Here is a 25,746-nt window from a genome sequence, read left to right as displayed (position 1 = left end):
GTATGTTTGTAAGTGGTGGTGGTGGTGGGGGGGTGTCTCTTCCATGATATCAGAATTTTTGCCTTTGCTTGGAAATATTGATTTTTCCCCAGGTTTAGATGTGGGGCCCTTTTCTCGACAGTGGGATAAAGGCTTGAGGGTCATTGCCTATTTGTATTGTGAGGCTCGAGATATTATATATTTGTTTGAACAATGAAAGGAACATTTTGGATTACCTGCTAAGAATTTTTATTCCTACTTACAGGCCCGTTCTTTAAAGTCTCTTCATCTGACCTTGCTCCAGCTTACTAGTCTTGAGGATGAACTGAGATTTATAGGCAGAGGGATAATAAATTGTTGCGTTGATATAAGCTATGGTTGATGAAATGGGCCTCCTGTTGCTTACTAATTTATCTACATATTGGAGTAAGACTTTGGGCCTAGATGTCACTTTTCAGGATATCTTTTATTATTTTCTTAACATCAGCAAAATGTCAATTGATATGTGAGGTTCCAAGTGATTCAGTTTAAAATATTACATCATTCTTATATTGACAAAGTGAGAGCCTTTAGGATGGACATAGTGGACTCAAATATTTGTATTAAGTGCCATATTGAGAAGGGTTTTTTGGAACACAATCCGGTTTCGTGTTCTAGGTTATTTAATTTTTGGGAGGTGGTTCTTAATAAAACTGAACATGTGATTTTCTCTTAAACCTCCCTTTTGTGGTAAAAGGATATTGCTGGGATCCTTCTCCTGGGTTGGTGGGGTTACCCACTGGATATAAAATAATTGTACATGTAGTTATACTTTTGGCTAAATATTGTGTTCTTTTAGCTTCAAGAAGCCTTCGCTTCTCTTCTTTTATAGCATCAACATATGGTTCACCAGATACAATCAGACTTGTTTTTATATCCAGAAAGGTATCAAACGATCATTGCCATGCATGAGAACTTTTCTTTCAACTTTACCAGCTAGTTTGTGTAAGAGATTAGTAGAACTACAGTATACTGTAGTTTGGCAAACCTAAACTGCATAAATCCATATTATGTCTGCCAATGGGATGGATGAGTATGTGTATGGGATGTCTTTGTGCTTGTTGTATGTGGTTACTACGGTCATGTCATCTATTATTAAAATGTGATACAATATTATGCATATCAAACAATTCTCTATATCCCACTTGTACACAAAATTAATGGTATAGGATGAGACTCCCCTGATGAAGAAAGTTTATTTTGTTGAAACATGACCATGTTGGGAGGAATTAACAAGCTAAGTTGATCGGGAACTCATTATAAAACTATAGTTATATTTTGAGATATAGAAGAGGCATATGACAAATAGATGTTGATAGTGTCCAAAGTGGCGGATTATAAACAGATGCTGATAGCGTCTAATGTTTAAAAACTATAAGTAAAGGTTGAGCTGTTCAGCTGATTTTAAAGTGCACAAAATACAGAACTTTTTCACAAAAATTTGTTTCACATAAAATAATCAAAAAAATCAAGGGTAGGAAGGAGGTTGGTTCATGATTACAATCCATAGCATTCTGTGTACAAGGCCGAGGACGCATGTTGCAGAAAGTGTATGAAACCTTCCTCATCCTATAACATTAATTTTGTTTACAAGTGGGGTATAGAGAATTGTTTTGATAGATATATTTGACCTCACCAGTAGCGGAGATTGATTGTATAGTGCAATATTATGCATGGCATGTTGTAGGATCAGCTGACAGGTTTTTTTTTCTTAATTATTGTTGGACATTGATATGACTGTGAATTGGAATATGGCATCAACATAAATAAAAACTTTAAAAAAATTATATTTCTTTTATCCTTATGCCTTTGTTTATTATCTTTCTTATTAACAAAGTTTCTGTCAAAGAAGTAATTCTGGGGTAGGGCTGATCATAGGAGGATGCGGGGCCCAAGGCAAATCAATTGCAGCTCAGTTTTATGCACCAAATCTAAAATAATTCTAGCTTATTCTTAGGTATATATTGTATGTCATCTTATTCTCCAACATGGGGACCTAAAGCAGTTTACATTAATACAGCACAATATAACACATACAAAATAATATAAACAATCACAAATGCAGTCCTACTCAATCCCCATTTAAATGAATATCTGATAAAAATAATAAGCTTCCTGAGTGAAAAACTGTCTACTGCACAGAGAGATAACATGTAGTCATGCTGATATCACAATACAAAACAGCTTATATATTCTAGTCTGGCTTTTGATTCTTGATATCTTAGGTTTATAACCATATCTGTTAGCAAATATTTGCTTTCTTGGTTTTTAAGACTCTGTGAGCACTGGAATATAGAAGAAACAGCAAAATACAAATATATAAGAAATGCACATTCTCAAAGATGGCATATTTCAATCACTGAGAGTCCAAATGTTTCTTTTTCTTTTTTTTTACCTTTGTTGTCTGAGTCTCAGTCTCAGTCTCTTTGTTCCCCTTGTCTGTCTTTTCTTAATTCCTTTTTCAGGATCTCTTTTATTCTTTCTGTTTCTTTTCTCTTCTCTTGTCTTCTTTCCTTCCTCCTTCATACACTCACACAGACTCTATCGCACATTCACTCTCTGATACACACACTTTCTCTCACACAAGCTCCCCACTCTTGCATGCTCTCTCACATACGTACACAGACTCCCACTCCCACACATTCTCTCTCATTCAGGCTCCCACTCTCATATGCTTTCTCTCACATGCAGGCTCTACTCTCACATGCAAGTTCCCACTCCCACACACACACACATACACACATACAGGCTCTCCCTCTCATATGCTGTCTCTCACACACAGACTCTCATTCCCCCTCACAGACACACACATTCTCATTCTTGCATTCTCTCTCACACACAGGTTCACATTCTCATACAAATACTACGCTCTCAAATGCTCTGTCTCACATGCAGGCACAAACACACACAAATACACACACAGGCTCTCACTCTCACAAGCAGGCTGTTGCTCCCATTCTCATGCTCTCTCTCACACACATGATTCCACTTCCACACACATAAGCTCCTTCACACACACGTCTCTCTCCCACGTGCTCTCTCACTCTTTCAAACATGCATGCTCTCACTCTGTCTTACACACAGGTTCTCACACACACACATACAGCTTTTCCACTCCCACAGATTTTCTCTCATATGCACATACACCCCCCCCCCCAGGCAGGTTACCATTCACACCTCTCCCCCAGGCTGCCTCCCATTTATACCCTCACCCCATCCCATGGCAGGCTACCATTCACACAAGCACCCCAAGCCAGGCTCCCATTCACACTAATACCCCTCCCTTGGCAGGCTCCAATTCACCTACACATACATGCCCCAAGTAGGCTCCATTCACTCACAAACACAAAACCCAGGAGTCTCCCCATCATGAGCAGAAGAGAGCTTATTCTCCTTCTCGTGCATAGCGAGATTAGCATAGAGCACATGCTAGCTGCAAGAGTTTTGAATTCCGTAGGGCTGGCACACGAGGAGAAGCAGTAGAATGGGCTCTCTTCTGGCAGGGTTCTCTTCTCAGCTGCTGGTGGGATGGGAGCCACCAGTGACCTCACGGGCCTCCTTCTCTCTTTGGTCGCTGGTGGGACAGTGTCCACTGGCAGCCTCCTGGGCCATCTTCCCTCTTCAGCCTCTGCTCTGCTAAGTGTACACATCTTGCAGCACTGGACTTGTTTGTGGGGGCCTTGCAACAAGCCTCTCTTCTCAGGCTGCCAGGCAATGCTAAGCGGATGGGCCTGAGCTCAAGGTTGGTGGACCATGGTCCACCCAGGCCCAGTCGTGGCTTCGCCACTCATCCACACCAACTTATTCATCTCTACAATTACTACCATTTCCTCAGATCCCCTATGATTATTCCATGTTTTCTTGAATTCAGATATTCTCCTTGTCTCCAACATCTCCACTTGGCTGTTCTATTCATTCAACAGCCTCTCTGTAAATAAATATTTCCTTAGATTACTCCCGAGTCTACCTCCCTTGCACCCTCATCCCATGTCCCCACACTCTGGAGCCTCCTTTCCATTGAAAGAGGCCCGCCTCCTGTGCATTGATACCTCAGAGGAATTTAAATGTCTCTGTTATATCTCTCCTATCCCATCTTTCCTATAGACTATACATGTTTAGATCTTTAAGTTTGTACCCATATGTTTTAGAATGAAAACCATTGACCATTTTAGCAGCCACCTCCTGGACCAACTCCATCTGGTTTATATCCTTTTGAAGTTGCGGTCTCCAGCATTGTACACAGCACCGTGTATGTCATGTACTGCTATAGAAATGTGAAGTAGAAGAACTTATGCAAGAGCAATATCACCTCTTTTTTTTCTACTAGCCATTCCTCTCTCTATGCATTCAAACGTGTTTTTGGCTTTTGCCATTGCCTTATCCACCTTAAGATCATCAGATATGATCACTCTCAGATCCTACGCTTGTTTCGTGCTCTACTGCTCCCTTGGGATTTTGTGGCCCAAATAAATATCTGTGTATTTTAGCATTCTATTTTAGCTGGCAGAACCTATAACATGGCTAAAATCTGTCCCTTCTATCCTAAGCATGCTAACAAAATGCTCATCCTCTCTCCTATCACCTCCCTGTTTAGACTACTGCAGCTAGCTCTTTGCTGGCCTTTTGCTGAACTGTCTTTTGCCACTGAAATCTATTCAAAATTCAGCTGCATGACTTATCTTTCTTCAGTGTCACTATGGCTATGTAACCCCTCTTCTCAATTCGCTACATTGGTTCCCTGTCCCCTTCCACATACAGTTAAAGCTTCTCTTACTCGCCTATAAATGCATTCACTATGCAGCTCCTCTTGATCTATCTTCTCTCCTCCCTCCCTACACCCTTCCTCATAAACTCCATTTATTGGGTTAAGTTGTTCTTATCTCTGCCCTTCTCCTCCACCACCAGCTCTTGACTCTGCGGTTTTCACCTTGCCTTAAATAGGTTTCCTGGGTCTCTGTATCATGTTCTCTCTCTCTCACTGTATTCAAATCCAGTTTAAAAACTCACCTTTTCTAAACTGTTTTAAAAGTCCAAGTACTTTTCTATAATACATTCCTTACAGATCCTTGCTTGTCCAGTAAGTTTGACTTGACTAGATTGTAAGCTGCTTGAAGCAGGGACTGTCTCTCCTGTTTGTCTGTGCACCGCTGAGTATAACTAGCAGTGCTTTAAAAACGATAAATAGAAGTGGTTACCGAAAATCCTGAGTAAATGCCCTCCCTCGCCAACACCCCCTACTAATCTCCTTATGTAAAGGCTAAAAAAACGCTAAATGCTCCCAGGTATGATGTTCTGTTTTCCCAGATCTTACAAGATAACTGTGGCATTCCCAGAGATTCCACAATCCTATGAGACTTTGCTGTTCAATCAGCAGTGCAGCAAATCTGTACTGCCATGCATCAGACAGTTGCAGTCATTGCAATGTAATATTACACATATTAGATTTCTGAAACACAGAAACTCACAAAGATGCCTCCTTGCTCTAGGACTCCTGTTGTTATGAATTTAGAGATCACCTGCAGAGAAGAAAAATGGAAGACAATTGTCAAATATTCATTGTATAAAGACAGCTACTAGATAATGCTAAAACTGAAAACTAAAATTCATTATAGCATATTCAGTTTAAATGGTACAGCCTCCTGATTTCTTGCCCAAACCTCTGTTAAGGAATATTTTATTATGGAAGTTTTCTGCGTATGTTTATTCCTACGTAAGAACATAAGAAATTGCCATGCTGGGTCAGACCAAGGGTCTGTTTCCAACAGAGGCCAAACCAGGCTACAAGAACCTGACAAGTACTCAAACACCAAGAAGATCCCATGCTACTGATGCCTCTTGACTTCTAACAAATTATAACAAGAAGGAGGCAATTTTCTCTTGGACAAGTAAGTGCAAGGTCCACAGCTCCTTTTGTACCTGTGTACCTCATAGTCAGTTATCAAAGGAAATCTACCCAGATAATGTCCCTTTGAAAATTAGCTACAAGGTACACAGATAAAAATAAAAGTACCTGCAGGCCCAACACCTGCTATGTCTGCAGGCAGGTATGTCTGAGGAAAATAGTTTAAACGTCTGTCAGTGTATGATCTAAATTCCTTACTTACTATCTTTGCTCTCTTACTTATTCCTCTCTTAGAAAGTAGGGTTGCCCATCTATTTCCTGTATCCTCTGCTTCCTAAATATATTCTTACATATCAAGGCAACAGATATGTTTTCTATGAAGTAGCTCAGCTTGACAACTTCTTGAGGAATAAAGAGGTTTCCAGTGTTAGCGGTGGTAGCTGTTAGTGTAACAACTTAGGTCCTTAAGAAGTAATAGGCTTATTGTATTGATACTTAACTATTTTCTTTTTTATTTTCTCCCCGTTTGTGGTTTGATTTAGATCTTTAGTCCTATTATTTCTATGTACATTTTTTATTTTTAGTTATATAAGTGTGTCTAAAGAATCTTTTCTTCTGTAACCAAGGATAATTACTTGGATGATTTGATTAAAAACTTAAGAAAGAAAGAAAGTAGGGTTGCCAACATGCTCCAGATTTTCAGGAGAAGCTGTTCCATTTCTGGTTTTATCCCACAAGTTATGAACAAAAAGCGCGACCACTGAAAAAAGGAACCCAACAAACCAATGCACAAAATAGAGATAAGGGTTACGTGCTATTCTTTAGGAAAATTAAATCAAAACATTATCCTGAAGATCTAGACTAACAGATCAAACTGAAATTAGAGTGAAAAATGGCCTGTTGATACAAGCATGTCTCCTTTAGGATACTTATAAGGAACAGTGGTTCAAAAAGTAATCTGGACCATTAAAAAACACTCCAAAAGCCAATACAAAAATAATAATTAAAAAAACTGTATTTAAATCAAATTAACTTAAAAATTCTGCAAGCATTCTTTCATAAGCAATGAGCAGCCAGCAAAATTTAACTAAATATCTTCATGTTGAAGGCACTGATTTGGAACAAATGAAATCTCTTCGTTCAGACAGCATCATGACTCCATGATGGTTTTGGAAAGCCAAGTGCAAAGAAGTGCTATGTCAAGTGAAAACATTTCTTTTGATATTCTCCTGAGTATTATTTTCAGCATGTTTGATGTTTACCAGCTAAAAGTTAAAACTTTTGTTCTAAGTGCTCCCCTGAAGAAGTCAGTTTGTCTGGTGAAAAAGACCTCTGTTGGGGTATTGGCAAATCTGTTATTCAATTCAGTATTTTCAACATGAAGATATTTAGTTAAATTTTGCTGGCTGCTCATTGCATAAGGAAGAATGCTTGCCGAATTTTTAAGAGTTAGTTTGATTTGTTATCTTGTATTGATTTTTGGAGTGTTTTTAGTGGTCCAGTCATGATTAATTTTTGAATCACTATTCCTTATGAGTATCCTAAAAGAGGAACAATTGTATGAACTGGGTCATTTTTCACTCTAATTTTCAGTTTGATTTGTTAATCTAGATCTACACTGTAATGTTTTGATTCAATTTTTTCCTAAAGAATATCAGATAACTCTTATTTCTATTTTGTGCATTGGTTTCATCCCGCTGCATGCAGGGACTTGTAGTGTTGCTTTTTTAAGGAACTGTACTAGGAGAGTCCGAGCAACAAGTCCCTGCATGCAAGGGGTAAAACCAGGACTGGATCAACCTGTCCTAAAAATCAGGAACCAGTTGGCAACAGTATTAGAAAGATTACTATAATATAGCCTTTTATGGTTCCACATATGGCCCCAGTCCTCAATATATGGACTAGGGATGTGAATCGTTTTTTGACGATTTAAAATATCGTCCGATATATTTTAAATCGTCAAAAATCGTTAGAGGCGATATACAATAGGAATTCCCCCGATTTATCGTCAAAAATCGTAAATCGGGGGAAGGGGGAGGGGGAAGGGGGAGTGCGGGAAAACCGGCACACTAAAACAACCCTAAAACCCACCCCGACCCTTTAAAATAAATCCCCCACCCTCCCGAATCCCCCCCAAATGTCTTAAATTACCTGGGGTCCAGTGGGGGGGTCCCGGTGTGATCTTCCACTCTCGGGCCACGGGTGCGTTAATAGAAATGGCGCCGGCGCTACCTTTGCCCTGTCAGGGCAAAGGTAGTGCCGGTGCCATTTTGGTTCCTTTCCCCCGACGTCACGAGCGCAGGAGATCGCTCCCGGATCCCCGCTGGACCCCCAGGGACTTTTGGCCAGCTTGGGGGGGCCTCCTGACCCCCTCAAGACTTGCCAAAAGTCCAGCGGGGGTCCAGGAATGGCGCCGGCCGTATGGCCATATTACCGTATTGCAAAATGGCGCCGGCCATATGAATTTTTGTGTACTATCTTTTTGCATTTCTGGTACCACTTCAGATGTTTTGCCTTGAGTATAATCTACTCCCATGATGTTAGATATATGATGCATTAGAATTAGGGCATCCCGACAGTGAGGTTCCAATAATAAGAAAAGTAGTCCAAGTGCCTGTAACTAAAAACTCACCTGAGCTAAAATATTCTAACTTATCCCTATCAATTAAAAAGCAGAATGAAAATACAAACAAAAAACAAACTTTGAAATGTTTGTATGCTAATGCCAGAAGTCTAAGAAGTAAGATGGGAGAATTAGAATTTATAGCAGTGAATGATGACATAGACTTAATTGGCATCTCAGAGACATGGTAGAAGGAGGACAACCAATGGGACAGTGCTATACTGGCGTACAAATTATATCGCAATGACAGAGAAGAGCACCTGGGAGGCGGTATGGTGCTTTATGTCCGGGATGGCATAGAGTCCAACAGGATAAACATCCTATATGAGACTAAATGCACAATTGAATCTTTATGGGTAGAAATCCCTTGTGTGTCAGGGAAGACTATAGTGTAAGGAGTATACTACCGTCCACCTGGTCAAGATGTTGAGACTGACAGCGAAATGCTAAGAGAAATTAGGGAAGCTAACCAAATTGGTAGTGCGGTAATAATGGGAGACTTCAATTACCCCACTATTGACTGGGTAAATGTATCATCGGGACACATTAGAGAGATAAAGTTCCTGGATGGAATAAATGATAGCTTTATGGAGTAATTGGGTCAGGAACCAACGAGAGAGGGAGCAATTTTAGATCTAATTCTCAGTGGAGAACAGGATTTGGTGAGAGAGGTAACGGTGGTGGGGCTGCTTGGCAATAGTGATCATAATATGATCAAATTTGATTTAATGACTGGAAGTAAGCAAATCCACGGCTCTCATGCTAAACTTTCAAAAGGGAAACTTTGAGAAAATGAGAAAAATAGTTAGAAAAAAACTGAAAGGAGCAGATACAAAAGTAAAAAGTGTGCAAGAGGCATGGTCATTGTTAAAAAATACCATCCTAGAAGCACAGTCCAGATGTATTTCACACATTAAGAAAGGTGGAAAGAAGGCAAAACGATTACTGGCAAGGTTAAAAGGGGAGGTGAAAGAAGCTATTTTAGCCAAAAGATCTTCATTCAAAAATTGGAAGAAGGATCCAACAGAAGAAAATTGGATAATGCATAAACATTGGCAAGTTAAATGTAAGACACTGATAAGACAGGCTAAGAGAGAATTTGAAAAGAAGTTGGCCGTAGAGGCAAAAACTCACAGTAAAAACTTTTTAAAATATATCTGAAGCAGAAAGCCTGCGAGGGAGTCAGTTGGACCGTGAGATGATCGAGGGGTTAAAGGGGCACTTAGAGAAGATAAGGCCATCGTGGAAAGATTAAATGATTTCTTTTCTTCAGTGTTTACTGAAGAGGATGTTGGGGAGGTACCCGTACTGGAGAAGGTTTTCATGGGTAATGATTCAGATGGACTGAACCAAATCACGGTGAACCTAGAAGATGTGGTAGACCTGATTGACAAACTGAAGAGTAGTAAATCACCTGGACCGGATGTATACACCCCAGAGTTCTGAAGGAACTAAAAAATGAAATTTCAGAGCTATTAGTAAAAATTTGTAACCTATCATTAAAATCATCCATTGTACCTGAAGACAGGAGGATAGCTAATGTAACTCCAATATTTAAAAAGGCCTCCAGGGGCGATCTGGGAAACTACAGACCGGTTAGCCTGACTTCAGTGCCAGGAAAAATATTGGAAAGTAGTCTAAACATCAAAATCACAGAACATATAGAAAGACATGGTTTAATGGAACAAAGTCAGCATGGCTTTACCCAAGGCAAGTCTTGCCTCACAAATCTGCTTCACGTTTTTGAAGGAGTTAATAAACATGTGGATAAAGGTGAACCGGTAGATGTAGTGTACTTGGATTTTCAGAAGGCATTTGATAAAGTTCCTCATGAGAGGCTTCTAGGAAAAATAAAAAAGTCATGGGATAGGTGGTGATGTCCTTTCGTGGATTACAAACTGGCTAAAAGACAGGAAACAGAGAGTAGGATTAAATGGACAATTTTCTCAGTGGAAGGGAGTGGGCAGTGGAGTGCCTCAGGGATCTATATTGGGACCTTTACTTTTCAATATATTTATAAATGATCTGGAAAGAAATACGACAAGTGAGGTAATCAAATTTGCAGCTGATACAAAATTGTTCAGAGAAGTTAAATCACAAGCAGATTGTGATAAATTGCAGGAAGACCTTGTGAGGCTGGAAAATTGGGCATCAAAATGGCAGATGAAATTTAATGTGGACAAGTGCAAGGTGATGCATATAGGGAAATTAACCCATGCTATAGTTACACAATGTTAGGTTCCATATTAGGTGCTACTACCCAAGAAAGAGATCTAGACGTCATAGTTGATAACAGATTGAAATCATCGGTTCAGTGTGCTGCGGCAGTCAAAAAAGCAAACAGAATGTTGGGAATTATTAGAAAGGGAATGGTGAATAAAACGGAAAATGTCATAATGCCTCTGTATCGCTCCATGGTGAGACCGCACCTTGAATATTGTATACAATTCTGGTCGCCGCATCTCAAAAAAGATATAATTGCGATGGAGAAGGTACAGAGAAGGGCTACCAAAATGATGAAGGGAATGGAACAGCTCCCCTATGAGGAAAGACTAAAGAGGTTAGGACTTTTCAGCTTGGAGAAGAGACTTCTGAGGGGGGATATGATAGAGGTGTTTAAAATCATGAGAGATCTAGAACGGGTAGATGTGAATCATTTTTTTACTCTTTCAGATAATAGAAAGACTAGGGGGCACTCCATGAAGTTAGCATGTGGCATATTTAATACTAATCGGAGAAAGTTCTTTTTCACTCAACGCACAATTAAACTCTGGAATTTGTTGCCAGAGGATGTGGTTAGTGCAGTTAGTATAGCTGTGTTTAAAAAAGGATTGGATAAGTTCTTGGAGAAGTCCATTACCTGCTATTAATTAAGTTGACTTAGAAAATAGCCACTGCTATTACTAGCAACGGTAACATGGAATAGACTTAGTTTTTGGTACTTGCCAGATTCTTATGGCCTGGATTGGCCACTGTTGGAAACAGGATGCTGGGCTTGATGGACCCTTGGTCTGACCCAGTATGGCATGTTCTTATATTTATATGGGTACCATTTGGAGGGGGTGTCTCTGCATCAAAGCTTTTATCCTGTCAGAACACACTATAACCCATCTACTCCTGATTCTTTGGATCCTTGGTGGAAGTGGAGGCAGATTTTTTGGATACTATTTATGAAGGGAATTCCTTTTTAAGATGAGTCACTTCCTTCTTCATTGCAGAGAACTGTGGACAGATGGTGCAAGCTCTAACACTTGAAATATATTCCACAAGTTATTAAACTGAATAAACCCCATTTGATTCAAATACTATATTTGTTTGTGAAATACCAGTTGTTTTGTAAATAATTCTGAAAATTCCTTAAATCAACCCTTAATTTAAGTAAGCAAAATGTGATCTTTGTCCTTGGAAGTCTATAAAAGCAGAAATTGGGGTGGTGGCTATTTGGTAGGATGAGTGAGATTCTAAGTGACAAAGAGCACTTCTGAAACAGCCATAATTGTATACTATATAAGCTTCCCCAGCTTCATCTGTGTCATAATCCGCCAAATACACAATTTCCTTGATAAACACAATCTTGCTGCTATAATCCATACTGCAATAATCCAGCTGAATCGAATACTGCAATTACCTTAACATTAGCATCTCACAATACAGTTCAAAGGGCCTCCAACTCCTACAAAGTACTGCTGCCAAAATTTTGGTAGGTGCAAAATCAACTGATTATATCAACTTCACTTGCTCCCAGTAGAAAGCAGAATAAAATGTAAAACTCTGCTTTGTCTTCAAATGCTTTAATAAACAGGCCTTTGAATACCTCTATCAACTTCTTTCCCTTTAGACTCCCTTTAGAAAAAGACATCCAACCTCTTATCACTTCTCGCTCCCAACCCTACCCGCCCCCCCCTCCCATTCACCATCACCCCCCCCCCCCCCCTGTCTTACCCGGGAGCCAGCTTCGACTCCTTCGAACCCACATCCTTCCGGGAGATTATGTCCATACTTAAGAAAATGAAACCCTCCACACACCCTTCAGATCACATCCCATCAAAACTTCTGATTTCTATTCTGGACACTATTTCCAAGCCTCTGGCGGAAATCATAAACTGCTCCTTATCGCAAGGAATCGTCCCTGATGCCCTAAAACTAGCTACCCTGAAACCCCTTCTGAAGAAACCCAACCTAAACCCAGGAGACCTATCCAACTTCCGCCCCATTTCCAACTTGCCATTCATCGCTAAAATTATGGAGAGACTAGTTAACTCACAACTCTCCGACTACCTAGACAATTACAAAATTCTCTATCAGAGTCAATTTGGTTTCCACAAATCGTTAAACACCGAATCCCTCCTAATCTCACTCACAGACCACCTCATTATGGGCCTTGACAGAGGAAAGTCTTACCTACTAATTCTACTTGATATATCTGCCGCCTTCGATACAGTGAATCATTCTATTCTACTAAATCGTCTATCAGACATTGGTATTTCTGGAACAGTCTTCAAATGGTTTGTCATTCCTTAGTAACAGATGCTATAAAGTAAGAATAAACAGCAAAGAATCTCCCAGCATTAAATCTGCCTTAGGAGTACCTCAAGGCTCTTCTCTCTCCCTCAGACTCTTTAATATCTACTTACTGCCCCTCTGTCAGCTTCTAGCAAAATTGAAACTAAAGCATTTCCTATACGCTGATGACGTGCAGATTTTGATACCCATAACAGAATCCCTACAAAAAACCCTTAATTTTTGGGACAGCTGTCTGCATTCTATTAACCTCCTCCTTACCAGCCTAAATCTAGTCCTCAACTCTTCCAAGACTGAACTCCTCCTCGTCTCCCCAGAGCATAACGACCTCCCTCAACAGAACACCTCCATCACCATGGTGACTCATGCAAGAGATCTTGGAGTGATCCTAGACAACCGGCTAAACTTAAAGAAATTCATCAATAACACCACCAAGGACTGTTTCTATAAATTACAAGTGCTAAAAAGACTTAAACCACTCCTCCACTTCCACGACTTTAGGACGGTTCTCCAGGCTACCCTATTTTCCAAGATAGAGTACTACAATGCCCTCCTGCTGGAAATCCCCACCTCTACTACCAAACCTCTTCAGGTGCTTCAGAATGCTGCGGCCAGAATTCTAACAAACTCCAACCGAGGAGACCACATCACACCCATACTCAGGAATCTCCATTGGCTCCCCATCAGCTTCAGAATCCTCCATAAATCCCTCACCATCATTCACAAAACCATAGACTATCAGCACTCAATAGACCTACATATCCCCTTCCGCTTACACATGTCAAAAAGACCTATTCGAGATGCCTATAAAGGAACCCTACTCGCCCCTTCGACAAAATCCACCCTTCGTATATCCACCAGGGAACGCGCCTTCTCCACAGTGGGGCCTTCCATCTGGAATACCATGCCTCCTGACCTCAGACAGGAACCCTGCCTGTTGACCTTCAGGAAAAAACTCAAGACCTGACTGTTCCTTCAAGCCTTCTCATAATCTTACACGCGTCCTCATATTTCCCCTCCCTCTCCCCCCCCCCTCCTAAGCCCCAGGAACTGGAAAGTCTCATTCCAACCCTTGTTTAAATCCCCTTCCAGTGCTGTCTCATCTTCCCCCCCTGTGGACACCCCCCTTCCTCCACATAAGCTCTAATGTATGTAATGTATTTAGTTAGATTTCTATTCTTTATTACCCTCTCTGTACCTGGAGCGTTATATGTGACCCCCGCACATACAGTTTTCTTACTAGTTAATTATATAATTATTTTGAACATCTGCTGTCATCTTATCTCAGTTTTTCCCAAGTTACCATAATTCCTTGTTTATTGTAATTTCTCTCTTCTTGTTACTATTATTGTTAAAATACCCCAGTTCCCTGTAAACCGATGTGATATGATACTTTTCATGAATGTCGGTATATAAAAGAGTTAAAATAAAATAATAAATAGACTCCCTCAAGGGAACTCCAGTCTACCGAAATGGCTCTTCTTTCCTCTCCTCCGCAGATTGTTGCCAGAATGTCCTGCACAGGATTCCGTGCTTTCAGCTGTAATGCACCAAAACTTTGAATGAAAGTACCTCTAACCCTTTGCTTGGAGCCACGCTACCTTAATTTCAGGAAAAACACTAAGGCATGGCTTTTCAGCCAGCCTTCCCCTAAGATCTAAATCTTTGTACCAGCTTCCTGAACCCATAATAAGGGACTCTGTTATGCACAACAGGGACACAACTGGGGTAGATAATCAAAAGCCTTTTAGACAAATAACTGAAAATTGATCCATCTAATTGGTATAGTTGAGATATTCAGCGACTTATCTGGCTAAATTCTAGCCAAATAATTTTCTATCCATGTGGGCCTTTCTGGGGTGAGCAATAGGTGCTCTGGAAAGGAGCAGAGATAGCCGGCAAACTCTGGCCGCATTGCAGGCAGGCCTAAAGTTAACTAGATATATCTATCTGGCTAACTTTTAAGATAGCCGGGTATATACAGTGGTGGGCCATGCCACTGAATATCACGGTTAAGTTAGCCAGATAGGTCTATCTGGTTAACTTATCTGGCTGCTCAGCGACTGGATATGTATCCCAACTGGGTCTTAAAACTATTCACAAATGGGTTTTCCTATGCTGGATCCCAATGCAATGTGAATTGCAAATTCTGATTCTATTATTAGCTGTTCTAATTTCTGCTTTAATTTAAATTTATTGTAATGCGCTTTGAGACCAAGTTTAGGAAAAGGCAGAATATCAAATGTTCATTAATAAATAGATAGGAAATAAATAAATAAAACCCGAAAGAAAATCACTGCAAAAAAGTTTTAAAGCTAAAAAATCTAAGACATGCAAAAGCTCTTGAACATTCAATGAGACCCCTTTATTTATTTGATTTAAAATCTGCTTTTTCAGGTACTTCAAAGCGGATTACTTTCAGGTACTGTAGGTACTTCCCTATCCCCAGAGGGCTTACACAATCAGGGAAGGTAACTTTCAAAGAGGGTGCAGGCATGCATGCATGTTATAAAATAACCTGACCACAGGCACGTGTGCACCTAATTTTAAGTTGGTGCGTGCCTAGATGTGTAAATCCCATTTCTTCTGTGTAAGTAAGGGGATTTTAAAACCAGTCTGCCCAGTACTGAGCTAGGTCCTCCAAACCCCCTTGGTTTAATAACCTGCAGTCCTCCCAGTTACCCCTGACCTTTTAAACCCCTCCAAAATGGCTGGGCTTTTATTTTACAATTTACACCTCCACAATAGGAGAAGTAAACTTACGCGGCAGTGCTCCTGGGCGTGCCTCTCTTGGTCCTACCCTGAAATGCCTCTTCCCTGCCTAGGCCATGCTTAGACCACACCCCTTTTTGAAATCGAGTGAGATGTGCATACAGCAGGAGATACTAAGGCCTTTTCTCCATTCTGTGTCTATGGGAAAAATGCTTAGTAAATCAGTCCTTACATTTGTAGCTGAGGATATGGAGGTTAAAGTGACTTTCCCAATGTCAGAAGCAGCAGCAGCACGCAGACATGCAGGTAAAAGATTAGTTATGACACACTACTCTCCTTTCCATTCTTTAGATTATTTTTAAGTACTTGTTGACCCATGTACTACGGTACATACATTTTGTATCTTTCTTTAAGTCATTTGTTCTCAAGCCTCACAAACACTGTCAGTCAATTGTGGGAGAGAAACCAGTTCCTCTTCAGACGTTCTATGTTCTCAAATGAGGATAACGTCAGCTTTTTATCATCTTCCCTTTGGTATCTTTTGCTTGGAAAATAAATTCAATAGAAATAAATCAGGTCACTAAGACCCATTCAAGTTAATCAATGATAAAAGGACAGTACTTCACTGCAACTGCAGTTGTGGTCTTCTAAACTCCATGCGAAAACAGAAATAAATTGTAGACAAATCATTGCATCTTCTTCCTCAAAGTGTTCTCAGAGAATTCAAAGGGCAACCCAAGAGTATCGGTTTGGCCTGCAACTGCTGTAGTTTTTGGTTAGTGAAGAAAGCAGCTGCAATAGTAATCAAGGTCAGTCAGACTCCAAAACAGTTGAGCAGATTTTCCAGTATTAACTTGTTCGTATTGTATTTTTATGCAGCAATTACAAGATGAGCCTTTTAACACTTTTTCTTTTAAACCATACTATTAGTGGCTTTTATTCAGAAAAAGAGAAAAAGCAGTACCCAGGAAAAGTCTGAGATACAAGTAAATTTCCAATCGATCATCTTTCAGTGCCTGAATTCATCCTTTTCTGGTCCATGGAGACCCCTTGGCATCTCTGTCCAACTATCTTTACTGAATCAATTTTGGTGGTGCAGAGAACACACCACCTCACAAATATCAGCATTTGTGCATGAAACCTTCTGCTGTCTGGATTTCTGACATTCATACAAAATGGCCAAAAAATACCTGTTTCAGAAGTGCCGATTAGTATTTGTGATCCAGAGTCAGACTGGGATCCTGTTTTTCAAGGCCATACTATGACATACTGCCGAAGCTGTGGAGATGAGCACTGAAAACAGACATGCTAGCTGGACAACTTTATCCATTGTACAGGCAAGTTGAGCAATGAGACAAGGCATCATCTCTGCCATCCAAATTTTCACCCAGAAATAATGTGGCTCCTGCTACTGGAGTCAGTCTGTATTCAATGACGGTGCAAGAGTCTGCAGCCACCCTAGGCAGCGATGACGTAATGGCAACACATGATCTCTCTCTCTCTCTGTCGCACCACCCCAAACCCCGCAGTTGGCATATCTTATTGATAGGAGAGGTGAGTGGGGGTTGAAACTGGCTGGGATGGTGTTGAGATAGAGTATGTTTTGGAGGAAGATAATGTGTGGAGGGAGAGGAGCTGGAGAGAGAATGTTCTGTGGGTGCAGACAAACTGGGGTAGAGTAAAGGAGAGCAGGATTTACTTTAGATCTATGAGTTGCTCTGAGTGTACCTTAACAGCCAGGCTAGGCTGCCTTATCAGAGAGGATACCCCGTGGCTGTACCATTGGTAGATGACCCTCAATTTCCCCAGGGCACCAGCCACTTTGTCCAGCAACAGTACTTGATCTCACATTTGTTTGTTTTTTTCCAAAGTAGCCCCCACTTGAAAAATCATTTAGTCCTCTTAAAAATTAAAAAAAACACAACCGGGGGATCCCTCCCTCCTGGATCTTTGGATATGAAAAATTGCCATCAGCAGCAGACCCCTTACCTCCTGGCCCCTCCACTGTTTTTTGTTGGGTTTTTTTTTTTTTTACTTTTTTCTATGCTATTTCAATTTCAATTTTCAAGAATAATCTTGATACAGAAAAAAAGAAACGATGTGATTATACAGGTCTATAAGAACAAACATAATTCACTACAATACAAATTATTCACATTATATCCCAAGTCCACCATAAAGTGATCCAATTACACTATTCCAGGAAAAAAAAAGAAAAAGGTTAATAACAGCACTTCAAAAGCAAGGCTAACATTACTGTAAGGCCCATCCACTCTTTAAATTAAGAAAAAAATGTCCCTCTGCTCGCACTTTCCCCCCAATCTTTAAGAGAAAGGTCCCTGCAGCACAGGACTCCTCAATTCTCACTCTCCTCCATTCTTATGAGAAAGGTCTTTGCGGCATGGGGCCCTCTGGACCTGCCGCCTTCCAGTCCTTAAAAAACATCCCATGACAACAGATACCCCACCCTCCCTCCCCTCTAGGTGCCAAAAATGCCCCAAGGCAGTAGGGCTTCTCCCTTTTACCCTTATGATCTAACAAAGGCCGTGCCAGCTGGGAAACCCTAGCCCTTCTCTTCTTTCCCTTTTGTATAGCAAAAGCATCTGGAGTTTCCCAATCCCCCTCCCCTTTCCAAAAAAAAAAGGACAGGCGGGAGGGGCTGGGGTTCTCCAGCCGGCACTCTCTATTTTAGGCCATGGGAGGCAGGTGGAATCCCATTGCTGTAATGTTCTGACACGGTGAAGTGGGAGGGGGTTTCCAGTGACGCAAGATGTTTTTGCTGACTTACCCAGTGGAGGAACAGAGTCAGCTCTAGAACAACTGGGCAAAAATTGGCACCCTCGACAAAAATCGGCTCCCTGCCAGCTCTTCACTTTCAGACCAGCACAATGAGCAATGCCAACAGCAGTCTGGGTGATCGCCCAGCATGTCCTACCCAAAGGCCATCACCGTGGAGGAAGGTGGGAGCAGAGAGGCCCCACAACTGCGTGACATTTATGCTTTAGAGTGGAGGACAGTGGGAGGGAAGGGAGATGTATTGTGTGGATCAAAGCAAAGTGCTAAAATCAACATGGATGAATCTCGTGCACTTTTTAGTTCACAGAGTCCTAATTAATTAGCTTAAAGAAAACTTTTGTGACAGAGTGGTGTTTTGGAAAATATCTCTCAGCGGCAAAAAAATCCTACCAAAAGAGAAAGGCGTGGATTTTGTTTCACAATATTTCTGTGAAATAACGTGGTCCATCCTGCTACTTTAGGACCCAAGCGTCATTAATAAAATATTGAAATACACAGACACTGTACCCATAAGCCAGAGTGAAAAATGAGCCACAGAAATGAAAAATACTTAGAATGATTAGTGAAAATTACACGCTTTGGGATTTCAAGCCATAATCATTTCTATGCGTTTTAGAGTCTTCTCAAAATAATACCATGTCCTAGTTTGATCCAGGTGTAGCCCACCTTTAGTAAGAAGACTGTGACACTATAAAAAATGATCACTTGTGACACTGAAGGATTGCCAATTGGTGCTGTCTCTTTAAGGGCTGTAAACACACTGGAGAGCTGTAGTCAGAAAGGGGCATGTGCAGCCAGATCACCCTTTCCTCAACAAGACAGAGGGAGTTATCTGCTTTGCTCTGCCCTGAAACTAAAGAAATTCAGTTTTAATTAAGGATCCCATGTTGTGAAGGACTTAGAGTCCTATGAATTGCCAGAGACTGAAGGTTCCCGTGGCTGTGGTTGAGGCTGCTGTAATGAGGGATCAGCCGTTAGTAACAGAAGAAATGCTGACGTCATCTCCCGCCCTGCAACATTCAAACAGCTCCACAGTAGAAAACAAGCTGGGACTTTGTTATCAATGCAAAGACTGTGTAAAGATTGGAATTAGCAGCTGATTTAATACCAGTTTGAAACCTTTGAGCAGGATTTCATGTCTAAGCCTCTATAGTATTCATGTATTTGTGGGGCGAGCAGATTGATCAAGTTTGCGAATGATTCAGTAAAGTTTAATGCTGTTACATGCTAATGAGGTGTGTAGTTTCATTATTGTTGCTGGGCTATCAGTTGAATTGCAGGTCTCTACAGCCTTAGCCTTGCATAGTCTGAACTTGGTTAACCTTGAAGTAATAACCTACAGCAAGAAACCCATGTCGCATATATATTGCAAGGTTACACAGGTAATATTTATTATGATCTTTTTTGTCTGTTGATGCCCAGATAAGCACTTGTGGCTGCACTGGTATCTGGTTCTTTTTCAGGTCTGGATTGAAATTCAATCAAATACATTTAAAATGTCTCTGGTACTACCTCAGGCAGTCACTCTCTGCAGCATAAACATATGCAATGTATCATAATAGTTGGCAATGCTTTCCTGCACGAACTATATTCACTGAAACTTCTCTTCACTTGCCATAGGAAAACAGGCAACGTTACTGTGAAACGCCAAATGTTAATGTAACCCCTGGGCTAGCATCCCTTCACAGGACCCAAAGACTACACCTCAGTTATGGGCTTAAATATGTACATAAAAACTGCCATACTGGGTCAGACCAAGGGTCCATCAAGCCCAGTATCCTGTTTCCAGCAGTGGCCAATCCAAGTCACAAGTACCTGGCAAGTTCCCAACATTAGATAGATCACAAGCTACTATTGCTTATTAATTACCGTAATAGCAGTTTATGGATTTATCCTCTAGGAACTTATCCAAACTTTTTTTAAACCCAGTTACACTAAGGGGTAGATTTTATAAGAAGCGCACGGGCGTACTTTTGTTCGCACAATCCTGCACAAAAGAGTATGGGGTCAGCACGCGCAAGGGGGTGAACATTTGTGCACCTTGCGCGCACCAAGACCTGCGTGCGCTGCCCGTTCCCTCCGAGGCCGCTCCGAAATCGGAGCGGCCTCGGAGGGAATTTTTTTTTGTTCCTCCCCACCTTTCCCTCCCTTCCCCCCCACCTTTCCCTCCCTTCCCCTACCTAACCCAGCCCCCAGCCCTAACTAAATTGCCTCCCCTACTTTTATTTTAAAAGATACGCCTGCCCGGGCCGGCTGCCGGTGCGCCATTCCTCGGCCTGGGAGTAGTTTCGGAGGCCTCGGCCACACCCCCAGAACGCCCCCAGGCAGGCACCATGCCCACGACATGCCCCCCCAAGCAAAGCCCCGGGACTTACGTGCGTCCTGGGGCTTTGTGCCTGCCGGCAGCCTATGCAACATAGGCTTGGCACTTGCAGGGGGAGCTGAAACCACATCCCCTGGCAATGAATTCCAGAGTTTAAACTATGAGCTGACTGAAAAAGAATTTTCTTTGATTTGATTTAAATGAGCTACTTGCTAACTTCATGGAGTGCCCCCTGGTCCTTCTATAATCTGAGAGAGTAAATAACCGATTTATATTAACTTGTTCAAGTCCTTTCATGATTTTATAGACTTCTATCGTATTCCCCCCTCAGCCATCCCTTCTCCAAACTGAACAGCCCTAACTTCTTTAGCCTTTCCTCATAGGGCAGCCGTTTCATGCCCCATATCATTTTGGAAGAAAACCAGGGTTAGACGCCAAAGTCTAGGGCTATTAGAATATATATGTCTCCACTGCCTAACCCTGGTTTTCTTCCTGACAGCTTTCTTAAACCGCCTACCTTCATGCTTTTTGGGACCTTCCCATATCCTTTTGGTTGCCCTTCTCTGTACTTTCTCCAGTGCAGCTATATCCTTTTTGAGATGCGGTCTCAGCATGGAGCCGATACAGAGGTGTTATGACATCCTGCATTTTATTTTCCATTCCCTTCCTAATAATTCCTAACATTCTGTTTGCTTTTTTGATTGTCCCACACACTGATATTAAGCCTCTCTGAAAATCCAAGATCTCCTGTTGGGTGGAGGTTTAGGTAGGGGGGGGGGGAGGAAAAATTGCTTCCTAGGCTCTGAGCATTGTTCAGTAGTTAATACAGCATTAAAGTCTCCTGTACACAGCAGTAATAATTATGCTGGAAGTTCTTATTCTCTGCAGTCTATTTGCGACTTTAGTTCTTTTCATAAATCTGTGACTCTATACTTCCAATTAATATATATCGCTACTGAAGTCAATTGATTTCTTTTGCTCCTGATCCTGTCCAATTAATGGGGTACTTTGAAGCTAAAGTCACACTAGAGCAATGCTGCACTTCAATAAATATCACCAAAAACACAAAGTGCAGAAAGAATGTTCAATCCTGAGAATTATTCCGATGTTAGTCAAGTGAAAATTTTATTGGTAAAAATGCGGCAACTCCACTGTCTTATACAACGCTCATTTTAAAGGCGTCCCCCGACACGGTCCCGTGTTTCACCTCGGGCTGCATCAGGAGGGTACGCCACCAGGAGTTCAAAGTAGAAACTGTAAACAAATGTATATACATCAGGACACAGTACAATGGACTTATAGCCGAATGTTAATAACATATCACAAGTATACAGGGGTCCATAACATACCTGACTGAAGGACGCACTTACATCTGGCAGGGAGCGCACTTCCCCTAAGCATTGACAGGTATTTGAACCCAGCAGAAGGCGCCAAAACTACAGGTGAACAGATCACATGGTTCCAGGGAACCAAACCCATTGGTTCCTGCTCCTGTAGCGCACCTAGCAGTCACACCAGCAACCAAACACACTTAACATTGATTAGGTGAATAAAAACCACTCAATTTCGCGGTTCAGACCCTTAGGAGAAACTGTATCCGAAAGGAATATCCATCTCTGTTCAATACGGCCCAGCTGTTCAGCATAGTTACCACCCCGGGGCGATCGAGGAATCACCTCAAGGACAGAGTAGACCAAGTCTGAAATGGTATGAGATTTCTGTACCCAGTGCTCGACCAGGGGTTCAGTTTCCCGAGTATGGCGGATATTGGAGCAATGTTCTATCATGCGTTTTTTTATCATGCGGGAAGTCTTTCCCACATATAAAACTGCGCATGGGCAAGTAATGACATAAATAACCCCAGAGGTGGTGCAATCAGAATATGACTTTAACAGAAAAGATTTCCGTGTAACCGGATGGATAAAAACAGGAGTGGAAGTAGTGTGACAACACATGGCACAGTGCCCGCATGGGTGATGTCCAAGAACGGGGCTAGGATCGCGGGAAATAGGCAAATCTGTGTGGATAAGTTTATCTCGTAGATTTCTACCTCTCCGATAGGTGAACCGGAGAGGACCCGGAAACAGGGTATTTAAAGACAAGGCGTGCCAGTGTCTGCGGATAATCGTAGTGATATGACGGCTAAGGGTTGAGAAGGGTAATATGCAGTTATTCACCGCCTCCTCAGACCGAGTATGTGAAAGGAACAGTAAGTCACGATTGGTGAACAAAGCTCGTTTCATAGCAGTCTTAACCACCCGCAAGGGATACCCTCTAGATAGAAATCTGGATGTCATGGTATTAGCTTGTTCAATAAACTCACCCCTGGTGGAGCATAGCCTGCGTAGCCTAAAAAACTGGCCAGTGGGAATGTTCCTTCTCAAAGTGCGGGGTGACAGCTTTGAAAAGACAGAAGTGTATTCCTGTCGGTCTCCTTATGGTAGATGGTGGTCGAAAACCGACCGTCATCTACCGAAATGAGAATGTCCAGGAATGCTATCTGAGACCTGTGTAAACAAAAATTAAATTGGAGGTTTGGGTTACATGCGTTGAGCCAGTCAGCAAACATAAAGAATTGAATATCCGTCCCGTGCCATATCAAGAAGATATCATCAATATATCTTAACCATGTCCCTATGAATTGAAAACCACTAGAGGGATATACAAAGGACTCCTCAAACTCAGCAACGAAGAGACAGGCCAAACTGGGCGCCATTGTGGCACCCATTGCCGTCCCCTTTATTTGGAGATAGAACATGTCATGAAAACGAAAATAATTTTTTGTAAGAGCCAGGCGGGCAAGTGTAACTAATAGGGAAGTAGGAACCCGTGGGGTACCCACACGGGTGTTTAAGACATTTTCAATAATTCTGAGGGCATCAGACTGAGGGATGTTAGTGTACAGGGAAACAATGTCTAGAGTCACAAAAAAGAAAGGAGAATGTGGAACTGGAATGGTATCCAAAATGGAGATAAAATGGGCGGAGTCTCGAATGTTCGATCGAATTTGAGACACAAATGGTTTTAAAAAAAGGTCCACGAACTGTGACAAGGGTTCCAAACCTAGTCGAGCACTGGGTACAGAAATCTCATACCATTTCAGACTTGGTCTACTCTGTCCTTGAGGTGATTCCTCGATCGCCCCGGGGTGGTAACTATGCTGAACAGCTGGGCCGTATTGAACAGAGGTGGATATTCCTTTTGGATACAGTTTCTCCTAAGGGTCTGAACCGCGAAATTGAGTGGTTTTTATTCACCTAATCAATGTTAAGTGTGTTTGGTTGCTGGTGTGACTGCTAGGTGCGCTACAGGAGCAGGAACCAATGGGTTTGGTTCCCTGGCACCATGTGATCTGTTCACCTGTAGTTTTGGCGCCTTCTGCTGGGTTCAAATACCTGTCAATGCTTAGGGAAAGTGCGCTCCCTGCCAGATGTAAGTGCGTCCTTCAGTCAGGTATGTTATGGACCCCTGTATACTTGTGATATGTTATTAACATTCGGCTATAAGTCCATTGTACTGTGTCCTGATGTATATACAATTGTTTACAGTTTCTACTTTGAACTCCTGGTGGCGTACCCTCCCGATGCAGCCCGAGGCGAAACACGGGACCGTGTCGGGGGACGCCTTTAAAATGAGCGTTGTATAAGACAGTGGAGTTGCCGCATTTTTACCAATAAAATTTTCACTTGACTAACATCGGAATAATTCTCAGGATTGAACATTCTTTCTGCACTTTGTGTTTTTGGTGGTACTTTTGAAGCTCCCACAGTTTAGTGGATAGGATGATTACTCCGAATTTAGATATCATAAAGTAAAGTCCCATACTTCATTTCTTTAGTCCAGTTGATCAACTCATAGTTCCTACTTCATCTCCTTTCTTCTTCCTTCCTTTTTCGTACCTACAGAATACCTCCACCTTCCTTGCTTCACTATCCTGATGATATGGTCAGTGATAGGTGCCCCTAGTCTCTGCTATACTCCCCATTTCTCCTTCCCCAGGAATGAATGGAGATTTGTTGCTTTGCAGGATTTCTGATAGTCCACTGGATCTCTTTCTGTGAGAGACTGCAAACTCCTTAAGATGTTCCTCTCTGAGTTCCTGGATCCTAGGGAACTCAGGCAGATGTTAAAAGAAAATAGTTTCAAAAACTGCAACCCAAAAAGGGGAAGGATGAATAAAACCTCCTTCACCCAAAAAGAAAAGGGCAAGAAAAGGACTTCTCTCATAGTAATATAGTAAATGATGGCAGATAAAGGCCAAACAGTCCATCTAGTCTGCCCAGCAAGTTCTTTTAGTAGTAACTGCTGCTCCATGCAGATTACCCCCCATGCCTTCCAAATCAGAGAGGACAGAGCAGAACAGAAGGGGGGCAAGGTAAATGTTAAAGAGAGTAGGAGAGAGAGAAGAGCCCTGAGGGACACTTGTGAGGAAGGGGTATAATGCAGAGGAAGTGTCCCCAATTGTCATTGGTACTGACGATAAGAAAGAAAAGAGAAGAACCAGGAAAGGACTTCGGACAAGATACCTACTGCTTCCAGTTGACTAAGCAAAAAACCATGATTGAGGGTGTCAATGGTTGATGATATATCCAGTAAGACAAGAAAATATTTATTACCACACATACAAAGCTTATTGGTTTATCTTTATCAAACTGTAAGACAGTACCTTGAGTTACTACTTCAAAATATTTACTTTTTCATAAATGGTGAAACATGAAGAAAAAAGGAATACTGTTGGAGCTGGTAAAGTGGGAATTTTAAAATCTCCAGCAAATAAATCTTCTATTGTTAATCTATTTATTGCCAGTTATTAATTATACTTTAGCTTTTTGTTTTTACAGTTCTTTATTTTCAATAGTGTGCATAACTCAGCACATACATGCATAAGTAAGTGCCCCTAAAGTTACATCT

General features: G+C 41.5%; 1 protein-coding gene across 1 annotated transcript in view; it reads right to left on the bottom strand.

The window, feature by feature from the left end:
- Positions 1 to 25,746, bottom strand: part of LOC115083518 (cyclic nucleotide-binding domain-containing protein 2-like) — a 316,705-nt gene that overhangs the window by 64,488 nt on the left and 226,471 nt on the right. The window contains exon 15 of the mRNA XM_029587398.1: positions 5,484 to 5,534. Coding sequence (XP_029443258.1) covers positions 5,484 to 5,534 — 51 coding nt within the window. The remainder of the gene's footprint in view (positions 1 to 5,483; positions 5,535 to 25,746) is intronic.

This window comes from Rhinatrema bivittatum, chromosome 1 (assembly GCF_901001135.1).
Source record: "Rhinatrema bivittatum chromosome 1, aRhiBiv1.1, whole genome shotgun sequence".
NCBI lineage: Eukaryota > Metazoa > Chordata > Amphibia > Gymnophiona > Rhinatrematidae > Rhinatrema > Rhinatrema bivittatum.
The sequence above is the reverse complement of the archived record's forward strand: the minus strand, read 5'-3'. Positions and strand labels throughout refer to the sequence as shown.